General features: G+C 41.2%; 2 protein-coding genes across 2 annotated transcripts in view; both read left to right on the forward strand.

The window, feature by feature from the left end:
- ASXL2 (ASXL transcriptional regulator 2) overlaps positions 1-20124 on the forward strand; it is a 555729-nt gene that overhangs the window by 54762 nt on the left and 480843 nt on the right. The window lies entirely within an intron of this gene.
- HADHA (hydroxyacyl-CoA dehydrogenase trifunctional multienzyme complex subunit alpha) overlaps positions 1-20124 on the forward strand; it is a 55820-nt gene that overhangs the window by 17964 nt on the left and 17732 nt on the right. The window contains exons 8-11 of the mRNA XM_055252970.2: positions 11955-12077; positions 12566-12684; positions 14497-14553; positions 17546-17655. Of these exons, the coding sequence (XP_055108945.1) occupies positions 11955-12077; positions 12566-12684; positions 14497-14553; positions 17546-17655 (409 nt within the window). The remainder of the gene's footprint in view (positions 1-11954; positions 12078-12565; positions 12685-14496; positions 14554-17545; positions 17656-20124) is intronic.

Genomic DNA, 20124 nt, shown 5'->3' on the forward strand with positions numbered 1-20124 from the left:
CACTAAGATTTTCCTGTATACTTTCTTCTAGAAATTTTCTGGTTTTAGCTCTTACATTTTGGTCTGTGATCCATTTGAAGTATTTATGGATCATTCTATTCGTGTGAGATCTAAAAAGTATTTTTCTAACTCATTATCACTAAGATGTTCCTGTATACTTTCTTCTAGAAATTTTCTAGTTTTAGCTCTTACATTTTGGTCTGTGATTCATTTCAAGTTTGTATATGGTGTGAGGTAAGGATTGAGGGCCTTTTCTTCCCTTTTTGCATATGAGTATCCAAATGTCCTGGCACCATTTGTTGAGAAGACTACTATTTCCTCAGTGAACTACTTTGACCCCTTGATCAAAAATCAACCGATCTTATCTGTTTGGGCCAATTGGATTTCCTATTCCTAGTTATCTATATGTCTTTTGTTAAACCAATACCACACTGTCTTGATTATTGTATTTTTATAGGAAATCCTGAAATTAAGCAGTGTAAGTCCTCCAACTCAGGTCTCTTCTTTCAAAATTATTTTGCTCATACTAGTTCCTTTGCATTTGTGTATAAATTTTATAATCATTTTGTCCATATCTACAAAAATACCTGCTAGGATTTTTATTGGAATTGCATTGAATCAGTATATAAATTTGGGGAGAATTGATAGCTTAAAAATATTGAGTCATTTCATCCATGAACATGGTAAAGTTCTCTGTTTATTTAGGTCTTTAAATTTCTCTCAGCAGTGTTTGGTACTTTTCAGTGAATTGATCTTGAACACATTTTGTTAAATTTATGCCTAGGTATTTCATACTTGTAGGCTGTTTTACTTTTTTAACTTTAATTTCTCTCTAGAATATAGAAATACAAAGATTTTTGGACATGGACCTTGTATCTTGTGGTTTAGCTAAATTCATTTACTAGTTCGAGTAGCCTTTTTTTTTTTTTTGATAGATTCCTGAGGATTTTCTACATAGATAAATTATGTTGTCTATAAGTAAAGACAGTTTGGCTTCTTTCTTTCCAATATAGATGCCATTTATTTCTTTTTCTTGACTTACCACAATGTCTAAGACCTTTGTACAATATTGGATAGAAGTCATGAGAACAAGTATTGTCAACTTGTTCCCAGTCTTAGGAGGAAAGCATTCAGTATTAAGTATGATGTTAGTTGTAGGTTTTTCATATGTGCTCTTTATCAGGTTTGCTGAGAATGAGTATTGAATTTTGTCATGCCTTTTCTCCATCTACGGAGATAATTGTGGGGTTTTTTTTTCTTTTTTAGTCTATTAATAATGTCAGTCACATTGATTTTTGAATATTGAACTAGCCTTGCTTCTTGGAATAAACTCCATTTTGTTGTCATATAGTATAAAGGATTTTTATGTCGTCATGAGGGATAAAGTCTCAAGGATAATTTTCTTATGATATTTTTGCGTGGTGTTGGCATCAGGATAATGCTGGCTTCATAAAATGAATTGAGAAGTGTTCTCTCCTCTCTTTTTTTTTTTTTTTTTTTTAGACAGAGTCTCACCCTGTCGCCAGGCTGGAGCGGTGCAGTGGTGAGATCTTGGGCTAATTTTTGTATTTTTAGTAGAAACGGTGTTTCATCATGTTGGCCAGGATGGTCTCAATCTTCTGACCTCATGATCCACCTGCCTCAGCCTCCCAAAGTGCTGGGATTACAGGTGTGAGCCACTGTGCCTGGCCTCCTTTTATATTTTCTGGAAGATTTTATGTAGAGTTGCTATTATTTCTTAAATAGTTGATAGAATTAACCTGTAATTCCTGGGCTCCTAGTTTTCTTTGTTGGGAAAATTTTACTTATGAATTCAATTAATAGATATAGGGCTATTCAGGTTCTCCATTCTAAAGTAATCTATAGTAGTAGTTTGTGTCTTTCAAATAATTTGTTCATTTCATCTATTAACAATTTGCCAAATTTATTGCAATAAAGCTGTCCATAATACTTGTCATTTTAATGTTTTTATACTCTATACTGATGTCTCCTCATTCATTCCTGATATTGATAGTTTATCAGCTGATAGGACTTTAATCACTTATAAAATACCTTCATAGTAACATCTAGGTTAATGTTTATTGAATAACTGGGCTGTAGCCTAGCCAAGTTGATGTATCTGAAGACTATCATACTCCACCCCTTGTCTATTTGACACCCATACACATCTCCTAAAGCCATACTTAGTCTTCAAATAAAGGCAATGACAAGAGTCATACTTTATCCTGACATAATGCAATTCTCCTTTATACAACCAAAAATACACTAATCCTTTCCCTAGAAGAGGATGCAGAGCCCTTGGGTGAAATTCACTCTTCTCTCATATTCTGTAACATAAATGCTATGATTTAAAGTTAACTTATGGATACATCTTATATTAGATGATAAGGAGATAGAGAAGAAACACAAATATTTGGTTAATTATATACATTCATAACAAAATAAAGAAACCCTCATAAATAGTACAGTATTCATTACTGTATTCAGAAATGAATATTTATAATATTTCCAGATCAGTATTCAGCTGATCTGGAAAGAGAACTGAGCTATCAAATATCAGAGTAAATAATTAAACAACCCAAAAGGAAAGTAACAGTGGAGCCTTTATTCACTTAATATGATAGTTTACACAAAAGGCTAAAACCAGAGAAAGTGCCAGCTCCTCCCTATACCATTTTCCCCATGGAATGGTACACTGGTTGAGGATCTGGTAGATTAGCATACAAGTGGGGGACATCTCACTGTTGCGAAAGCCCTGAACAAAAGGTTCCTGCGGCTTTATGGACCCTGGGTGAGGAGAGTGAGGTGGAGTAGACTGGGAGAAGTGTCTTTAAGATTTCCCCTTCTGGCCAGGTGCAGTGGCTCATGCCTGTAATACCAGCACTTTGGGAGGCCGAGACGGGCAGATCACCTGAGGTCAGGAGTTTGAGACCAGCCTGGCCAACATGGCGAAACCTCATCTCCACTAAAAATATGAAAATTAGCCAGGCGTGGTGGCACATGCCTGTAATCCCAGCTACTCAGGAGGCTGAGGCAGGAGAATCACTTGAACCTGGAAGGCAGAGGTTGCAGTGAGCCGAGATTGTGCCACTGCACTCCAGCCTGGGCAACAGAGTGAGACTCCATTTCAAAAAAATAAATAAATAAATAAATAAATAAAAGATTTCCCCTTCCTCCTTTGACAAGGTCTCAGCAGAGGCACCTGAAGAAGGCCTCAGCCAAAGTCCCCATATAAAAAGACCTAGGAATAGAAGGCATCTAGGCTAGGAATGCACATTTGTGTAAGAGCTTAGCCAGCCCCGGAGACCCAAGTCCTTGACTACAGCTCCCTCAGATGACACTGCAATGCACTGGCTGTGTACCAGGTTTGGTGTGGAAAGGGTGATATTTCTACTCCCCTTTTCATATTCCCTTTGCCCTCAGGAAGTACCTCAGTTTGTCCTAGTTCTTTGCCTGGTGGGGTGACCTTCATTCCTAAAATGTCTTCTAGGCCACTAGCAGTCCTGTGTGAGTTGAGTTGTGATCTTCTACTGACTAATTAGAGGTCATATTAGTACTAAGGGACACCCTAAGAGATCTGCCACATTTGAGACATACTCTTTCTTACCTCTGTTGTATAGTAGCAACCTAATTTCCCCTTGGCAATCAAGATTAATCACCCAAGCCAGTACAGTACCTGCCCTCTGCTGCCTGTTGATGCCGAGGCATGAGGAGCCCAAAGTGGCCAGATGTCAGTTTTAACTAACAGTTCAGTAGAATCATTGTTGTGTCTCCTGGTAGAAGCATTCCTCCCTTTGGAACTGAGCCCTCTAGACAGGCAGAGCCCAAAGTTGCAGGGACAAGAAGCAGAAATTTTGCTGGTAGATTAGATCACTAGGGGTAATAGTGAACTGGGTAATTTCTGTTTGCTCTCCTTGATTTCTGGACTCACGAATCCTGGCTCTGGGAAAAGTAGCACCCTGTACTGGAAGCTGATTTAAAACATTTGCAGCATCCTGGAGGACATTGACTCTGCAAAATACTGCCACTTAGCTGGCACTGTGATGGAGTCTTCTGTAGTCCATCCCACCATTCTGTCGAGCCAACTGCTTCCCAGTGATGTAGTAAGATCAGTGTTTCGTGAGCATGGCCCATTGCTGCACTTCACTTACTGAGAAGTGAGTTCCTTGATAAGAAGCAGTGCTTTGTGGGATACCATAATGGTGTGGGATACCATAAGGCACTCTGTAAATCCACAAATGGTAGTTTTGGCAGAAGCATTGCATGCCAGGAAGGCAAATTGATATTCACAGTAAATGTTCCAGTAAGAACCAAAGCACTGCCCTTTCCATGACAGAAGCAGTGCAAAGTATTCAGCCTGCCACAAGGTGGCTCCCTGATCACCCTGGAGACTCTCCATATGAGGGATTCAGTGTAGATTTCTGCTACTGGCTGATTGGGCACTCAACAGTGGCTGTAGCCAGATAGGCCTTGGTAAGTGAAAGTCCAGATTGCCTAAGCCCATGCATAACCTCCACACCCACCATCATGGCCACTGTTCATGAAGCAGTGATAAGAGTGACTGGGGAAAGATGCTGACTGGTATCCATAGAACGAGTCATCCCATCCACTTTGATCATTGAAATCCTCGGCTGAGGTCACTCTTTGATGAGCATTTAATGGGACACAAGTGTTTTCACATTATTTGCCTATTCAGAGAGGTCTATCCACTGACCTATTCCCCAGGTGTCCTTGTATATTAGTTTGCTAGGGCTGCCATAACAAATACCAGACTGAGTGGTTTAAACAACAGAAACTTAACATGTTTTCTCGCATTTCTGGAAACTGGAAGTCTAAGGTCAGGTGTTAGCAGGTTTGGTTTCTTCTGAGGCTTCTCTCTTTGGCTTGCAGATGGCACTGCTTTCTTACTGTGTCTGCACATCCCTGGCATCTCCTTTGTGTGTCCAAATTTTTTCTTCTTATAAGGACACCAGTCAGATTGGATTAGGGCACACCCTAATGGCCTCATTTTAACTTAATCACTTCTTTAAAGGCCCTGTCCCCAATTATAATCACATTCTGAGATACTGGAGGATAGGACTTCAACATATGAATGGGGTAGGGGGGACACAATTCAGCCCATAACACCTTGCCAATAGTTTTTCATCTGTGTTCCAAGTTCCTGACCATCCAGGCAAACCATTGGCCACAGCCTATGAATCAGAGTAGACCCTTAGCTCAGGCCATTTTTCTTTCTAGACAAAATGAACAACCAGGTGCACTGCCAGAAGTACTGCCCACTGGGAGGCTATCCCTTCACCACTGTCCTTAAGGGATGTCCCAGAAGGGACTGTAGTGTTACAGCTGTGCACTTGCAGGTGGTAACTGCATATCACACAGAAATATCTACAAACCAGGCCTGAGTTTTTCTTTACCAATCAACTGGCCATGGAGAACTCCCCATGAGGCCATAGGTGCAGGCTGGGAGAGACAAAGAAGAACAGGGCCGTGGGGTATTTTGGCTACTTCCTCATGCAGCTTGTACCTTTAGGGTCTGTTTACGCCCAGTCTTACATATACCACTTCCATTTGATAATGGAATGCTACCGTGTACACCCCACTTTATGGCTTAGTAGGTTAGACAACATCTGTTTCATGATCGGCAGCTCAGGTCACCTGGTAACTTGATGCCCCATGGTTAAGCTTTGAGTCTCTACGAAGTCCCACTAACAAGCCAAACACTGTTTCCCAAAAGGAGAGTAGTTATTCACAGAGGATGGTAGGGCTTTTTCTAAAATCCTAAGGGTCTGTATTGTGATTCACCTAATAGAGATCTATTGAAGACTCCTCCAGACAGCACCTCTGTCTGCTGCCCACACTTCAGGCGCCATCAGGTTTGAATCACATGGCCCAAATGGCAGAACAGCTTCTCTTGTTCTGGGTCCCACTTAAACTAGCAGGTTTTTTAGTTACTCAGTAAATGGGCTGGAGTAGCAACCCAAATGAGTAATATGTTGTCTCCAAAATCTGAAGCAGCCCACCAGGTGTTCTGCGCGTTTTTTTGTGGTAGGAGGGGCCAAGTGCAACACTTACGCTTTACCATAGAAGGGATGTCTTTGTATGCCCCAGACCACTGGATCCCCAGAAATTTCACTAACATGGGAGGCCCTGAATTTTGGAGGGATTTATTTCCCACCTTCTGACACACACGTCTTACCCCCAGTATGTCTAGAGTAGTTAATACTTTCTGCTCACCAGATCCATTCAGCATAATATCACAGTGTAATGAACCAGCATGATATCTTGTGGAAGGACAAGGTAATCAGGCTCTCTGTGGACTAAATTATGATATATGGTTGAAAACAATACACCCACCCCTAAGGGTAAGACATTGAAGGTATATTGCTGAAAGCAAACTGCTTCTGGTGGTCTTTACTAACAGATACCAAGAAAAAAAAGCTTTTGTCAGATCAGTCACTGCATACCAGGTCCAAGGATGTATGTTAATTTGTTCAAGCAATAAAACGACATCTGGAATACCAGTTAGAATTGCAGTTGCCACCTGATTAAATGTACAGTAATCCACTGTGATTCTATAAGATCCATCTGTTTTCTGCACTGTCCAGAGTAGACAAGTTGAATGAGAATGAAGTGGGAATCATCACCCCTACCTCTTTCAGTCCTTGATGGTGACACTAATCTCTGCAGTCCCTCCAGGATTGTGGTGTTGCTTTGGTTTACTGTTTTCTAGGTAGAGGCAGTTTTAGTGGCTTTTACTTGGCCTTTCCCACCATAGTAGCCCTTACTCTACAAGTCAGAGAATATAGTGATATTACTCCTTGCTGAGTATGTCTGTTCCAATTGTACATTCTGAAACTGGAAAAATAACCACAGGATGGGCTCAGGGACCTGCTAGGCCCACTGAGACAGACCTGAAATAAAACTCCATTGATCACTTGACTTCATAAGCCCCTACTCTGACTACTGGACCACAGCGAAGTTTGGGTCCCCTGGAATTAGTGTTAGTTCAGAAGCCAGTGTCTAGTAATCCCCAAAAAATCATTGTTTCCCCTTCTGCAAGGCAAATAGCCATAGGTCCCTTTGGGGAAGGGTAGGAGAAAGATAAACAGGAAAGTCTCCTCAAGAGGACACAGCTTCCCTTTCATTAAGGAGATTCTGGGTCTGTAAACTAGCTCATTTCTTGGAATTGATTAAGGGGCCATGACTCTCTTCAGGTGATTCAAGTTATACTTCTGTTTACCAGACCTAGAATTCTTCTGCTTATACAGATCAAGTAAGAGTTTAGTAGACTGCCCATCTATTTCTTTTCTAGGGACACCACGATCGACTGCCCAATGCTATAGGTCTCGGCAAGTCAGACTATTCTGATTACTGCTTTGGCTCCACTATTTATTACGGTAACCATGCCCACCTTGATTTGGCATGGTGCTACTTGGGCCCTGCCACCCCGGGATTCCTTTATCCCCATTGCATTTAGGGATCCCAGCTGATGGTAGCACTTCCTACTGTAATTTCTGACCTACAAAGAAAAGCAACCACAGAGCAAAGATGCTGGGCCTCACCTCACAAATTGATTTCTCACAGTGGTGGTGAAGGGTGTGTCCTCTAACCCTTCTAGGGTGACCTATCAGTTCTTTGCTCCTTTTTTCTTCTTCCTGCTTTCTTTTGGATTAATAATTTTTTATTGGCCGAGCACGGTGGCTCATGCCTGTAATCCCAGCACTTTGGGAGGCCAAGGTGGGCAGATGACGAGGTCAGGAGATGGAGACCGTCCTGGCTAACATGGTGAAACCTCATCTCTACTAAAAATACAAAAAATTAGCGTGGCATGGTGGCATGTCTGTAATCCCAGCTACTTGGGAGGCTGAGGCAGGAGAATCACTAGAACCTGGGAGGTGAAGGTTGCAGTGAGCCGAGATCACGCCACTGCACTCCAGCCTGGGTGACAGAGCGAGACTCCGTCTCAAAAAAAAAAAAATTTTTTTTATCTTCATTACTGGCCTTTTACTTTGCTTTTCCATTTTAATGGTTGCTCTGGGGTTTTACAGTATACATTTTTAACCTATCACAGTCTATGTTCTTTCTTTTTTTCTTTTTTTTTTTTTTTTTTTTGAGATGGAGTCTTGCTCTGTTGCCCAGGCTGGATTGCAATGGTGCGATCTTGACTCACTGCAATCTCTGCCTCCCAGGTTCAACCAATTCTCTTGCCTCAGCCTCCTGAGTAGCTGGGATTACAGGTGCACACCACCACACCCAGCTAATTTTTGTATGTTAGTAGAGATGGGGTTTCACTATCTTGGCCAGGCTGGTCTGAAACTCCTGACTTCAAGTGATCTGCCTGCTTTGGCCTCCCAAAGTGCTAGGATTACAGGTGTGAGCCACTGCACCCGGCCTGTTTTCAATTGATAGTATTTTCATGTGGTGTCAGAACCTTAAAAGAGTATGCATTTATTTTGTATACTCCCCATTTTTGCTATTGTTGTTATACATTTTACTGCTACATACATTATAAATTCTTGTATATATTGGTATATTTGTTTTAGATAATTATCTCTTAAGGAGAATAAAAAATTAGAAAAGATCTTTTTTATAGTTGCCCACATAGTTACCATTTTTAGTGCTTTTTATCCTTTGTGTAGGTAGATCCAGATTCCCATCTGATTTGGTTTTCTTGCAACCTGAAGAACTTCCTTTAGTGTTTTCTGTAGTGTAGGTCTGTTCTTACCTTTTGATTTGTCTGACAAAGTCTATTTCCCACTTCATTTTTAAAGATATTTTTCCTAGATAGCTAATGTTTCTTTTTTCTCTCCTTTTTTTTTTTTTTTTTTTTTTTCTTTTTGAGACAGAGTCTCACCCTGTTGCCCAGAATCTCGGCTCACTGAAACTTCCGCCTCCCGGGTTTGAATGATTCTCCTATCTCAGCCTCCTGAATAGCTGGAATTACAGGCACCCACTACCACACCTGGTTAATTTTTGTACTTTTAATAGAGTTTCTACATGTTGGCCAGGCTGGTCTTGAACTCCTGACCTCAAGTGATCTGCCCACCGCAGCCTCCCAAAGTGCTGGGATTACATGAGCCACCACACCTGGCCGGCTAATGTTTTTCTTTTGGTACTTTATAAATGTCTCCATTGTGTTTGGCTTGCATAATTTCTGATGAAAAGTCTGTTGTCACTTTTATCTTGGCACTTTTTTGTTTGTTTGTTTCTTTTTGAGACAGGGTTTTGCTCTGTTGCCCAGGTTAAAGTGCAGTGGTATGATCATAACTCACTGAAGCCTCGAACTTCTGGGCTCAAGCAATCTTTCCACGTCAGCCTCTCGAGTAGCTGGGACTACAGTCATGCACCACCATGCCCATCTAATTAAAAAAAAAAATTCTTTTTGTAGAGACAAGGTCTTACCGTGTTGCCCAGGCTGGTCTCAAACCCCTGGGCTCACGTGATCCTCCCGCCTCAGCCTCCCAAAGCACTGGAATTACAGGCATGAGCCACTGTGCCCAGCTGTCATTCTTTTCTTTATACTTCTATATATGATGTGCCTTTCCCTTCCTCTGTCTGCTTTCAGATTTTCCCTTTATGACTGGTTTTAGCAATTTGATTATGATGTGCCTTGGTTTGTTGGGATTTTTTTTTTAAGTTTATTATATCTGGGATTCATTGAGCATCTTGGAAATATGGGCTTATAGTTTTCGTAAAAATTGGAGACTTCTTTGGCTATTATTTCTTCAAATATTTTTCTGTCTCCCTCCCCTTTTTGGAGATTCCAATTTCACATTGTTAGATCATTTGATATTGCCCAAAAAATGAAGTTCTGGGTTGTTTGTTTTAGGTCTTCTTTCATTCTGGTTATTTCTACTGCCATGTATTCAAGTTTCCTGATGTTTCCCTCTTCAGTGTATCCCTGCTGTTAATCCAATCCCACGTGATTCACTTTTTTTTTCAGACAGGGTCTTGCCGAGTCTGGTCCTTGAGCTACTGGGCTCAAGTGATCCTCTCACCTCAGTTTCCCAAGTAGCTGGGATTGATTCACTTTTGTATCTTCAGTTTCTCCTCATTATCGTCCTGTTTTCCTCTACCTTCTGTAACATACAGAATGAATTTACAGTAGCCTTTTGAACATCGTGTCTGCTCATTCTATCATTTTTTTTCATTTCTGGATCTGTGTCTATTTGTTGATCTGTCTCCTGGCTATGGGTCATTCTTTCCTTGCTTTATTTCATGCCTTTTATGGTGGTTCTTTCCTCAGCTGCAGATAGTTTCCCCTCATGCACATGCAGAACAATACTCGGCCAGAGTTTCAAGGACCCCTCTTTAGAGCTCTGGAGCTCTTCTGTTGTGCAGCAGCTGCTCTCCAGCATTTCACATCACAGATTCCAGCTGCCCTGGCCTCCCTCAGGATTATGACTGTGTTAGGACTTTTGTGGACACTGAACTTTCGTCACTCCAAAGTTTTGGGCTTAGTTATTATTCCTCCTTCCCCACACAGGTTCAAAATAGGTCAAATGGTCCAGGCTCGGTGGCTCACACCTGTAATCCTAGCACTTTGGGAGGCCAAGGCGGGCAGATCATTTGAGCTCAGGAGTTCAAGACCAGCCTGGCCAACATGGTGAAACCCCATCTCTACTAAAAATAGAAAATTTAGCTGGGCACGATGGCATACACCTGTAATCCCAGCTACTCGGGAGGCTGAGGCAGGAGAATCGCTTGAAACTGGGAGGCAAAGGTTGCAGTGAGCCAAGATCACACCGCTGCACTCCAGCCTAGGTTACAGAGCGAGACTCCATCTCAAAAAAAAAAAAAAAAATAGGTCAATGTCTTAAGGGAGAGATTGGTTGTATGTCTGCTGTGGGTTCCCTCAGTTGGGATTTTGTTTCCTAAGTACCACAGTACTGCACAAGGTTGCCATTTTCACCCCAGCCACCTCCTCCAATGTGGTTCTTACAGACTTTTGATTGACAGCCTGGTAGGTGCCTGTGGTGTCTGTTTTCACAGCACTATAAATTGTGTTCTTTGGATTCTTTTTAAATAGAGGTGGGGTCTCACTATGTTGCCAAGGCTGGTCTCGAGCAATCCTCCTGTGTCAGTCTTCCAAAGTGCTGGGATTATAGGCATGAGCCACTGCACTTGTTCTTCAGATTTTTTGAGCCTAGCTCTGTAACCTCTTGCCCCAAGCAGGTTCAAGATCTGGCAGAGGCCTTGCGTGGAAAATCAGTTGCATGTTGGTTGCAGGCCCCCTTCTCCATAGAAGTACCTTATCTATTAAACATCATGATACTATGAGAGATTTCACTCAACCTCTCTGAGCTAGCCCCTTCCTCCTTGTGTACCATCTTAGACTTTCACAAATGTTCCTTGGGGAAAACTGGCTTTGCACTTGGTTTCTTCTAGCTTCTAATCTGTTGTACATGACCACCAAAAACTCTGATGGTTTCACTTTCCTTCTGCTTGACTCAAGTCCAGTCTTCAGTCCATGCCCAAAAGCATTACACATCCCTGAAAAGAAAATGATCAGCAATCATCAGTTCAGCTAAGACAGGCTCTTGCTCTCTAGAATTTTAGTTCATATTGTCCTTGTTACTTCCATAGCTCCCCAGTGTCTTTACAAATGGTTTCATGATTTGTTCTTTTTTCTTTCCAGTTTTGCAGCAAGAATGCAGGTTGCAGTAGACATAATGCATTCCTTTTGTGTGTGTTACATACTACATTCTACTCAGAAGTGGAAGCCAAATGAAACAGTTTAAGACCGCGTTTTCTACCTAGAGCATATTGTTGCTCCTCTATTCATTGTGATTTCCCTTCTTTGAGTTCTTGGTTTATGACTTTGCCACCTACCAGTCTCCAGTCTGAAATGGAACGCTGTGTTAGAGCCTTTGGCTTTGGCAAGTCTGGGTTTTTCACTACCTGGGACTGGTCTAAGCCTGATTTGCATTCCAGTGTTGCATTCATTTTTATAGGACCAGGACTAAAACCTCCAGAGGAACGGACAATGGAATACCTAGAAGAAGTTGCAATTACTTTCGCCAAAGGACTAGCTGATAAGAAGATCTCTCCAAAGAGAGACAAGGGATTGGTGGAAAGTGAGTATCATTGTTAAAGAACAAAGGCAAAGCTTCTTTCCTGGGAATTTAATTTTATTTGCTGTAGATTCAAAATGAGGAAGTGGTAAATGCATTATTTACTCAAAGCATAAAGTCAGCCTTAGGAGATATAACAACTCCTCAACTTTACACTAGCCAGTTAAAGCCAATTTTTAAAACCTTTTTTTTTCCTTATGATGACCCTTGAGTCATAGAAAACTTTTCATTTTAGAAAATGTTAAGCATGAACACAAAAAGACTAGATAATAGTGTTATAAACACTCATGTACCCAAGGCCCAGCTTTAACATTTATCACTTAGCATGTTTAAGGTAGTGCTTAGGTTGAAATTTATATTGTGTGTATCAGAATAAACAGCAATTCTTGCAGATAGCTAGAATTACTTCATTTTTATAGAGTTTAGAGGATAAACTAACAAGGGAATCTAGGCTCTTTATAGTAAATATCTAAAAGCATTTTATTTTACAGAATTGACAGCGTACGCCATGACTATTCCATTTGTCAGGCAACAGGTTTACAAAAAAGTGGAAGAAAAAGTGCGAAAGCAGACTAAAGGCCTTTATCCTGCGCCTCTGAAAATAATTGATGTGAGTCTTACCCAATATTCCCACTTTTCTCATATTTCCTTCCTTTATATAGATCACTCCTCCTTATTGCCATTCTGGACCATGTATGTTGAGTACTAAATTTCTTAATTCTGCTATTAAAGTATTTACCAAAAATAAGGGAAAGGCATAGCAAGCTGTAAGGACTCATATAAAGTGATATATTTGGGGAAGATCAGTGCTGGACTTACTCATTGGTTGATGCAGTTAAATGTATCAGTAACAAACCAGAAAACCAGGAAAGGAACCTAAGTCATACCAGTATAACAAGGCCATTAGAGTGTCAGGCACTAACCAAAAAGTAGTTGAAACAAAATTGATGGCTCTAATCTATTCTTGGTCAACATCATTGTCAGTACCTAAAATCCCTCAAGGACTTCTTCATTGCTGTAATTATAAAAAAGATGTAATGATGTAGAGAAGCTCTGCAAAAGATCAATGAGAAAAAATGATCACAGGATTCAAGAAATCTCCAACAGTAGACTTTAAAACTTAGAACTTTTCAGTGTGGAAAGTCCAAGATTAAGAGAGTATATAACCAAAGACTTCAGAATTGGTGAATGGGTCAGTCAACAAGTATATCTTGAGCAGAAGTCACCAAAGCACATAAAATATGAAACATGCCCCCACCTGCCTTCGTCTCACAGGCTGGACTGGGAAAGTTAGATACATATATGTGTTAAGGTTGATAGCCTTTAAGAGATAGAAGGCAGCATAAGATTAATGCCAGATAAGTGGGACAGAGGAGGCAACAATTACCATGAGACAAAGAGATCAGTAAGTGCCTCATGGGATTTGACCCGAACCCTGAAAGCTGGGTGGAGGATAGGTGAAGGGAAAGTATTGCCAAGGAGGGTGGGCATTTAGAGCAAAGTTATGGAAGCTGGAAAACAGGCTTTTCAAGGAACATTAGTGAGACCAGTGTTTGTGGGGGATAATGAGATGTTAGTCTGAAGAAAGGCAAGTTGAAGCTAGATTTTAGAAGGTTGGTAATAATGAATTGAGAAATTTTACCTTTGTCCGATAAAGATTCTATAGAGCCATTTTCATGGTAGTGGGTAAAAATTGTTTCAAAGGAGAGACAAAGTAGAGCAGTGAATTAGCAAAAACTGTCTCGATAATCCAGGCCTGAGCTTTGAATAAGGCCCTGAGATAGAATAGTAAAGTAAAAATAAGAAAGCAGCAACAGGCTTGCCAAAGAAAGGTTATGAGTTAGGTTCAGATATATTGAGTTCAGGTATTTTGGGAAATTCAAGCAACAGTAGTTTAGACAGAGAAGTCAGAGTTAGAGATGTCAATTTGCTTATTTTTAAAAATTTGTCATTCTCATAAATTATGATAGTAAGTACAGGGTCATTTTTTTCATCTTTTATACTTGCCATTGTACTTAGGATAGTACTTACCCCAAATGTTACATTGAATTTTGTAGAGTTCATGATTAATGTGATAAACTAGGTCATGCATCTGAGGGAGAAAGCATAGAGAGCGAAAAGGGCTAAAAGTGGAAGTTGAGGATCTGCCTACATTTGAAGATCAGGAGAGAAGCTGGAAGAGTAATTCAAGCTTTGTCTTTCCTTTCATGGCCATGTTATGCTAGATTTAGCAGTAGCCTCAAAGATGGAGAATTAAGTCAGTCGAGAGCAGCCAGATCCTCAGTCCTCTTCTCTTTCTCATTCTAGTCTAGACTTTTGACTTACTCTTTGAGAACTAACAACACTGGCAATTTTATTTAGCATTATTGTACATCTCGCCAATCTATTCCAACACTGAGCAAGTGCTTTATATGTTTTTTAGGTGGTAAAGACTGGAATTGAGCAAGGGAGTGATGCCGGTTATCTCTCTGAATCTCAGGTAAACTTATTTCCTTTCAATGTTTTATTATCAGTTAAAGGAAAACTAAAGATCCAATCTTCTGTATAAAGCTGAAAAAGGAAAAAAATATCCAAAGCTTAGTAAAAATTTTTTTCTTCCACTGCTTATCATCTCTTATGATTAATCTCAGTGAGCAAGTGGATGCTAAGAATACCCTAATGGGGCCGAGCATTGTGGTTTACCCCTGTAATCCCAACACTCTGGGAGGCCAAGGTGGGCAGATCGCTTGAGCTCAGGAGTTCAAGACCAGCATGTGCAACATGGCAAAACCCCATCTTTACAAAAACTACAAAAATTAGCTAGGCATGGTGGCATGCGCCCGTAGTACCAGCTACTTGCAGGGCTGAGGCAGGAGAATTGTTTGAGTCCAGGAGGTCAAGGCTGCAGTGAGCTAAGTAAGATCGCACCACTGCATTCCAGCCTGGGTGACAAAGTGAGACCCTGTCTCAAAAAAAAAAAAAAAGAAGAAACCATATGGTCTGCAGATGTTTGAACTTATAATAAGGTTGTCTCTACAAAGGGCAGGAACAGAGTTCTAATCCTTTCAAAACAAGTCACTTGGGTGTTTTTTGTTCTGTACTTGGGCAGGTTTTATTGAGACAAAATGAATACAAAGATAGAAAAATATTTCTCTTACATGTTAAGGCCTAGAGATGATGAAACTGAATTTTTTGGTAAATTGGAAAATGAAAGGAAGTATCTTGTACCCACTAAAAGACGAAGACAGAAGAAATGTATGTACCAGCTTTACCCGTGTACTTTTCTAGCAACTTGGTGATGTTGCAGATTTAAGTGATTTGTGTTTGTTTTTAAGTTTTAAATGATCATTGAAGAATGGTTGCTCTTTTATAAAGTTGAATATCTCTTATCCAAAATGTTTGGGACTAGAAACATTTCAGATTTCAGACTTTGTCAGATAGTGGAATATTTGCATATATATGATGAGAGATCTTGGGAATGGGATCAGAGTCTAAACATGAATTAATTTCATATACACCTTATATACATAGCCTGATGATAATATCATACATTATTTTTAATAATTTTTCACATAAAACAGTTTTGACTGCAGCTCATAATATGTGTAATATCTTGCCCATGACATCATGTTAGCACTCAAAAAGTTTTGGATTTTGGAGCATTTTGGATTTTGGATTTTCAGATTAGGGATGCTCAACCTGTAAAAGGACAAAAAATACATATCTGAAGAGCGCAGGACAGGTACCAGAAAAACACTTCTGGTACTAGATGTTTCACTGGGCATTTCTGATTTTTTAAAAATATAACCAAGTGCACATCAACATACGTACAGAAAAATTGAGGAATAAGTTTCGTGAATCAGTAACTGTCCTGTGTGCATTGTGCTCAGTATTTTCTTTGTATTCCTCTTTTTATATATATATAATGCTTATTGCTACCCACTAAATTTCTGACCATTGATGAATCTTTTGCCCACGTTTGAAAATTACTGGTTTATTAGATAAAACATCCTGTATCAAGATTAGTAAAGCACTGATTGTATTATCATTTTATGTTCTTTTGGGTCATGAAAGCAACTTTATTAGAGGGATTCTTTTGAAATGCTCTTTGTGCCCGGCGCGGTGGCTCACGCCTGTAATCCCAGCACTTTGGGAGGCCGAGGCGGGCGGATCACAAGGTCAGGAGATCGAGACCATCCTGGCTAAACAGGGTGAAACCCCGTCTCTACTAAAAATACAAAAAAATTAGCTGGGCATGGTGGCGGGGGGCACCTGTAGTTCCAGCTACTTGGGAGGCTGAGGCAGGAGAACGGTGGGAATCCGGGAGGCGGAGCTTGCAGTGAGCAGAGATCGCGCCATTGCACTCCAGCCTGGGCGACAGAGCGAGACTCCGTCTCAAAAAAAAAAAAAAAAGAAATGCTCTTTGTAACCATGTAATCTTACCAGTATATCCTAGTGATATTAATAATAGCTAACTTTGAGACCCTGGTCATTTTACTAGTGTTCTCATTTAATGCCCCAGAACAATACTGTAAAATGGGTATTGTTTTTCCCATTTTTAAGGATGAAGAAAGCTTCACAATGGGGCAGTGGCAGAGACAGGATCTGTCAAATCCTAAATGTTATGCCTTTAACCACCAAGTTGAGACTTTTTCTCCATAAATTAGGCTACTTTTAACAGTGGTAAGTCCCACGTGGGCAGCCTGCTACAGTGGAAAAAGAACTGGAGTTCGAGGCCAGGCACAGTGGCTCACGCCTGTAATCCCAGCACCTTGGAAGGCCAAGGCAGGCGGATCACGAGGTCAGGAGATCGCGACCATCCTGGCTAACACAGTGAAACCCTGTCTCTACTAAAAATACAAAAAATTAGCCGGGCGTGGTGGCGGGCGCCTGTAGTCCCAGCTACTCGGGAGGCTGAGGCAGGAGAATGGCGTGAACCTGGGAGGCAGAGCTTGCAGTGAGCCGAGATCGTGCCACTGCACTCCAGCCTGGGCGACAGTGCGAGACTCCATCTCAAAAAAAAAAAAGAACTGGAGTTCGGAGTCATACTGTCTTGGTTCAAGTTCCATTTCTGCCACTTTGAGGCAGTATGGCTTTGAGCAAAGTTACTCCATTTCTTTGGACTTCCTCTTCCCGATCTGTAAAATGAGAAGGTTGGTTTGAGATGATTGTGGAGGCTCATTTTGGCCCGAGACTCTAGTTTTATAAAAAAAAGGTTACCACACCTCTGGTGTAAAGAATCTGAGAGCTTAGTTATATCCAAAACTTTCTTCAACACAGTAGTTGGAAAGTGCTCCAGATAAGACAAGTAAAGAAAAGACACATCAGTGAGAGACAGACTTCTGCAGCACTGAGCCCCCAACCTCCCCCGCATCCCCAGGGACTCAGGCTTCACATGCATTACCTCTGCTCTTGAGAGGAACCTAACTGAAGGAATCCATATAGCCTAGACTGTGAAGTTCTACCTTTTCTCATTCCCCTTTACTTTTCAGAAATTTGGAGAGCTTGTAATGACCAAAGAATCAAAGGCCTTGATGGGACTCTATCATGGTCAGGTCCTGTGCAAGAAGAATAAATTTGGAGCTCCACAGAAGGATGTTAAGTAAGTTAAACTCTACCTAGGAAGCCTTGTGAATTTTACTGTGCACAAAGCTCACAGAGGCTTTGAAGATAAGATCTGTATCTTAATCCAGTCTTGCTCTCAACCTCTTCTTTCCTGAGCACATTTGAGCCCTTATGTCTACTAAAAACTTTTTGGCTTTCAAAGTTCTGCCTGTTCTGAGTTTTTTCCAAACCCCTCTGGTCATTCCTATAGAGGCTTTCTTGTCACATATTGATGTTGCCTAGAAGTCTGGTTTAGGTCTCCCTTCCCAAACCACACACTCCCTCTGCACTGTTCAATGGTCATCTCTCTCCCTGTGATTTGAGATATCATCTCTGGGAACTCACACTTCTTCCTCATTAAAAAAACATAAAGCCTCAGCCAGGCGCGGTGGCTCACGCTTGTAATCCCAGCACTTTGGGAGGCCGAGGCGGGCGGATCACGAGATCAGGAGATCAAGACCACGGTGAAACCCCGTCTCTACTAAAAAATACAAAAAATTAGCCGGGTGTGGTGGCGGGCACCTGTAGTCCCAGCTACTCGGAGAGGCTGAGGCAGGAGAATGGCGTGAACCCAGGAGGCGGAGCTTGCAGTGAGCCGAGATTGTGCCACTGCACTCCAGCCTGGGTGACAGAGCAAGACTCCGTCTCAAAAAAAAAAAATAAATAAAGCCTCATTGTAATTGTTAAAATCTTGTCCTTCTTTTAGCTTACAACCTAAGTATTGGAAAGTCTGTTTGCCTTTTTCATGTGTATTGCCATAAGCCAGCCTTTTTCCATATTATGCTGCCTAATAGCTCTTCAGAGTCTATGTTTAATGATGCAACTTGTAGCTCTGTGGTTCTCAGCGTGGACAATTTTGCCCTCCAGGGGGACATTTGACAATGCCTGGGAACATTTTTGGTTGTCACAACTAGGGAGGGAGGGATGCTACTGGCATCTGTGGGTGGAGGCCAGGGATGCTGCTAACCATCCTATAATGCACAGATAGTCCCCACCATAAAGAAATATCCAGTTTGAAATGTCAGTAGTGCTGAGGTTCAGCTGTTCAAGCTGAACTGCTGTGGGGGATTTAAGAGAAGCAGCTAATGATACTACCTTCTCCATCCTCTCACCTTTAATGAGATTACAAATACAAAATACAAAATAAAATGGATAAGAAGTCTAGGTGAAACAGGTAAGATTCTAACCAAGAGGGCTGATTTCCAATTAGAATCTGCTTCCAATTAACTGCTTCTCTCAAACATTTAGTGACCACTATCAATCCCGTCTGAAGAGCCAATTGCATTTGTTCCACCTAACATTGATAGTACCTTGCATTCGACGAGTGGGGTAAATTACTTCCATGTTGCAGGAGAAAAATTATGGCCACTTAAACCTGTATCTCTTTACACATTCTACAAAAATCAAACAGATTAATAAGGAAAACAAAGCCACCCATTCCCTGTGCACAGCATAAATAGAAGGCAGAGAAGCATCCTGCAAAATTACAAAACCTAGACACACCAACTTCTACTCCTCCCCACCACATCCCTCCATGTACACAAAGAATGCTGTCAATTAAAGAAACTGCACTTTGCAATAGAAGAGAGTACTCTTAAATTAAGAAACCTAGTGTCTTAATTTATTAACTCCAGACTCTTCCTGCCTGAGCATTTATTGTTGTATGGAGATAGTATACATCTCCATGTAACAATAAAATACCCCTTGGAGAAGGTGGTATTGTGTAGTAAGTACGCAAAAAAGACAGCACCCACAAAAAGCTAATGTAAGAAAAAAAGAGAAAATGAGAATCAGAATACTTAAGTTTATGAAAATTCTGTCCCCCAAAAAACAACCACAATGCAGAAGAAGATTGTAACAGAACTTGATTTAAATATTCTTTTTTTTTTTTTTTTTTTTTGAGACGGAGTCTCGCTCTGTCGCCCAGGCTGGAGTGCAGTGGCACAATCTCGGCTCACTGCAAGCTCTGCCTCCCGGGGTTCACACCATTCTCCTGCCTCAGCCTCTCCGAGTAGCTGGGACTACAGGCGCCCGCCACCACGCCCGGCTAATTTTTTTTTGTATTTTTAGTAGAGACGGGGTTTCACCGTGGTCTCGATCTCCTGACCTCATGATCCGCCCGCCTGGGCCTCCCAAAGTGCTGGGATTACAAGCGTGAGCCACCGCGCCTGGCCGATTTAAATATTCTTAAATCAGCATTTGCAGATCAGAAAAAAAAACCACCTTGAATCAAAAATTCAAAAACTCAGAACTAAATGGACAGAAAAACAGGATAAATATAGGAGTTGACCTAACTTGGGAAAGACATTGAAGAAAAAGTTAGCATCATCTTAGAAATGAAGAATAAGCTGGCCGGGCGCGGTGGCTCAAGCCTGTAATCCCAGCACTTTGGGAGGCCGAGGCGGGCGGATCACGAGGTCAGGAGATCGAGACCATCCTGGCTAACACGGTGAAACCCTGTCTCTAC

Source organism: Symphalangus syndactylus, chromosome 18, assembly GCF_028878055.3.
Source record: "Symphalangus syndactylus isolate Jambi chromosome 18, NHGRI_mSymSyn1-v2.1_pri, whole genome shotgun sequence".
Taxonomy (NCBI): Eukaryota; Metazoa; Chordata; class Mammalia; order Primates; family Hylobatidae; genus Symphalangus; species Symphalangus syndactylus.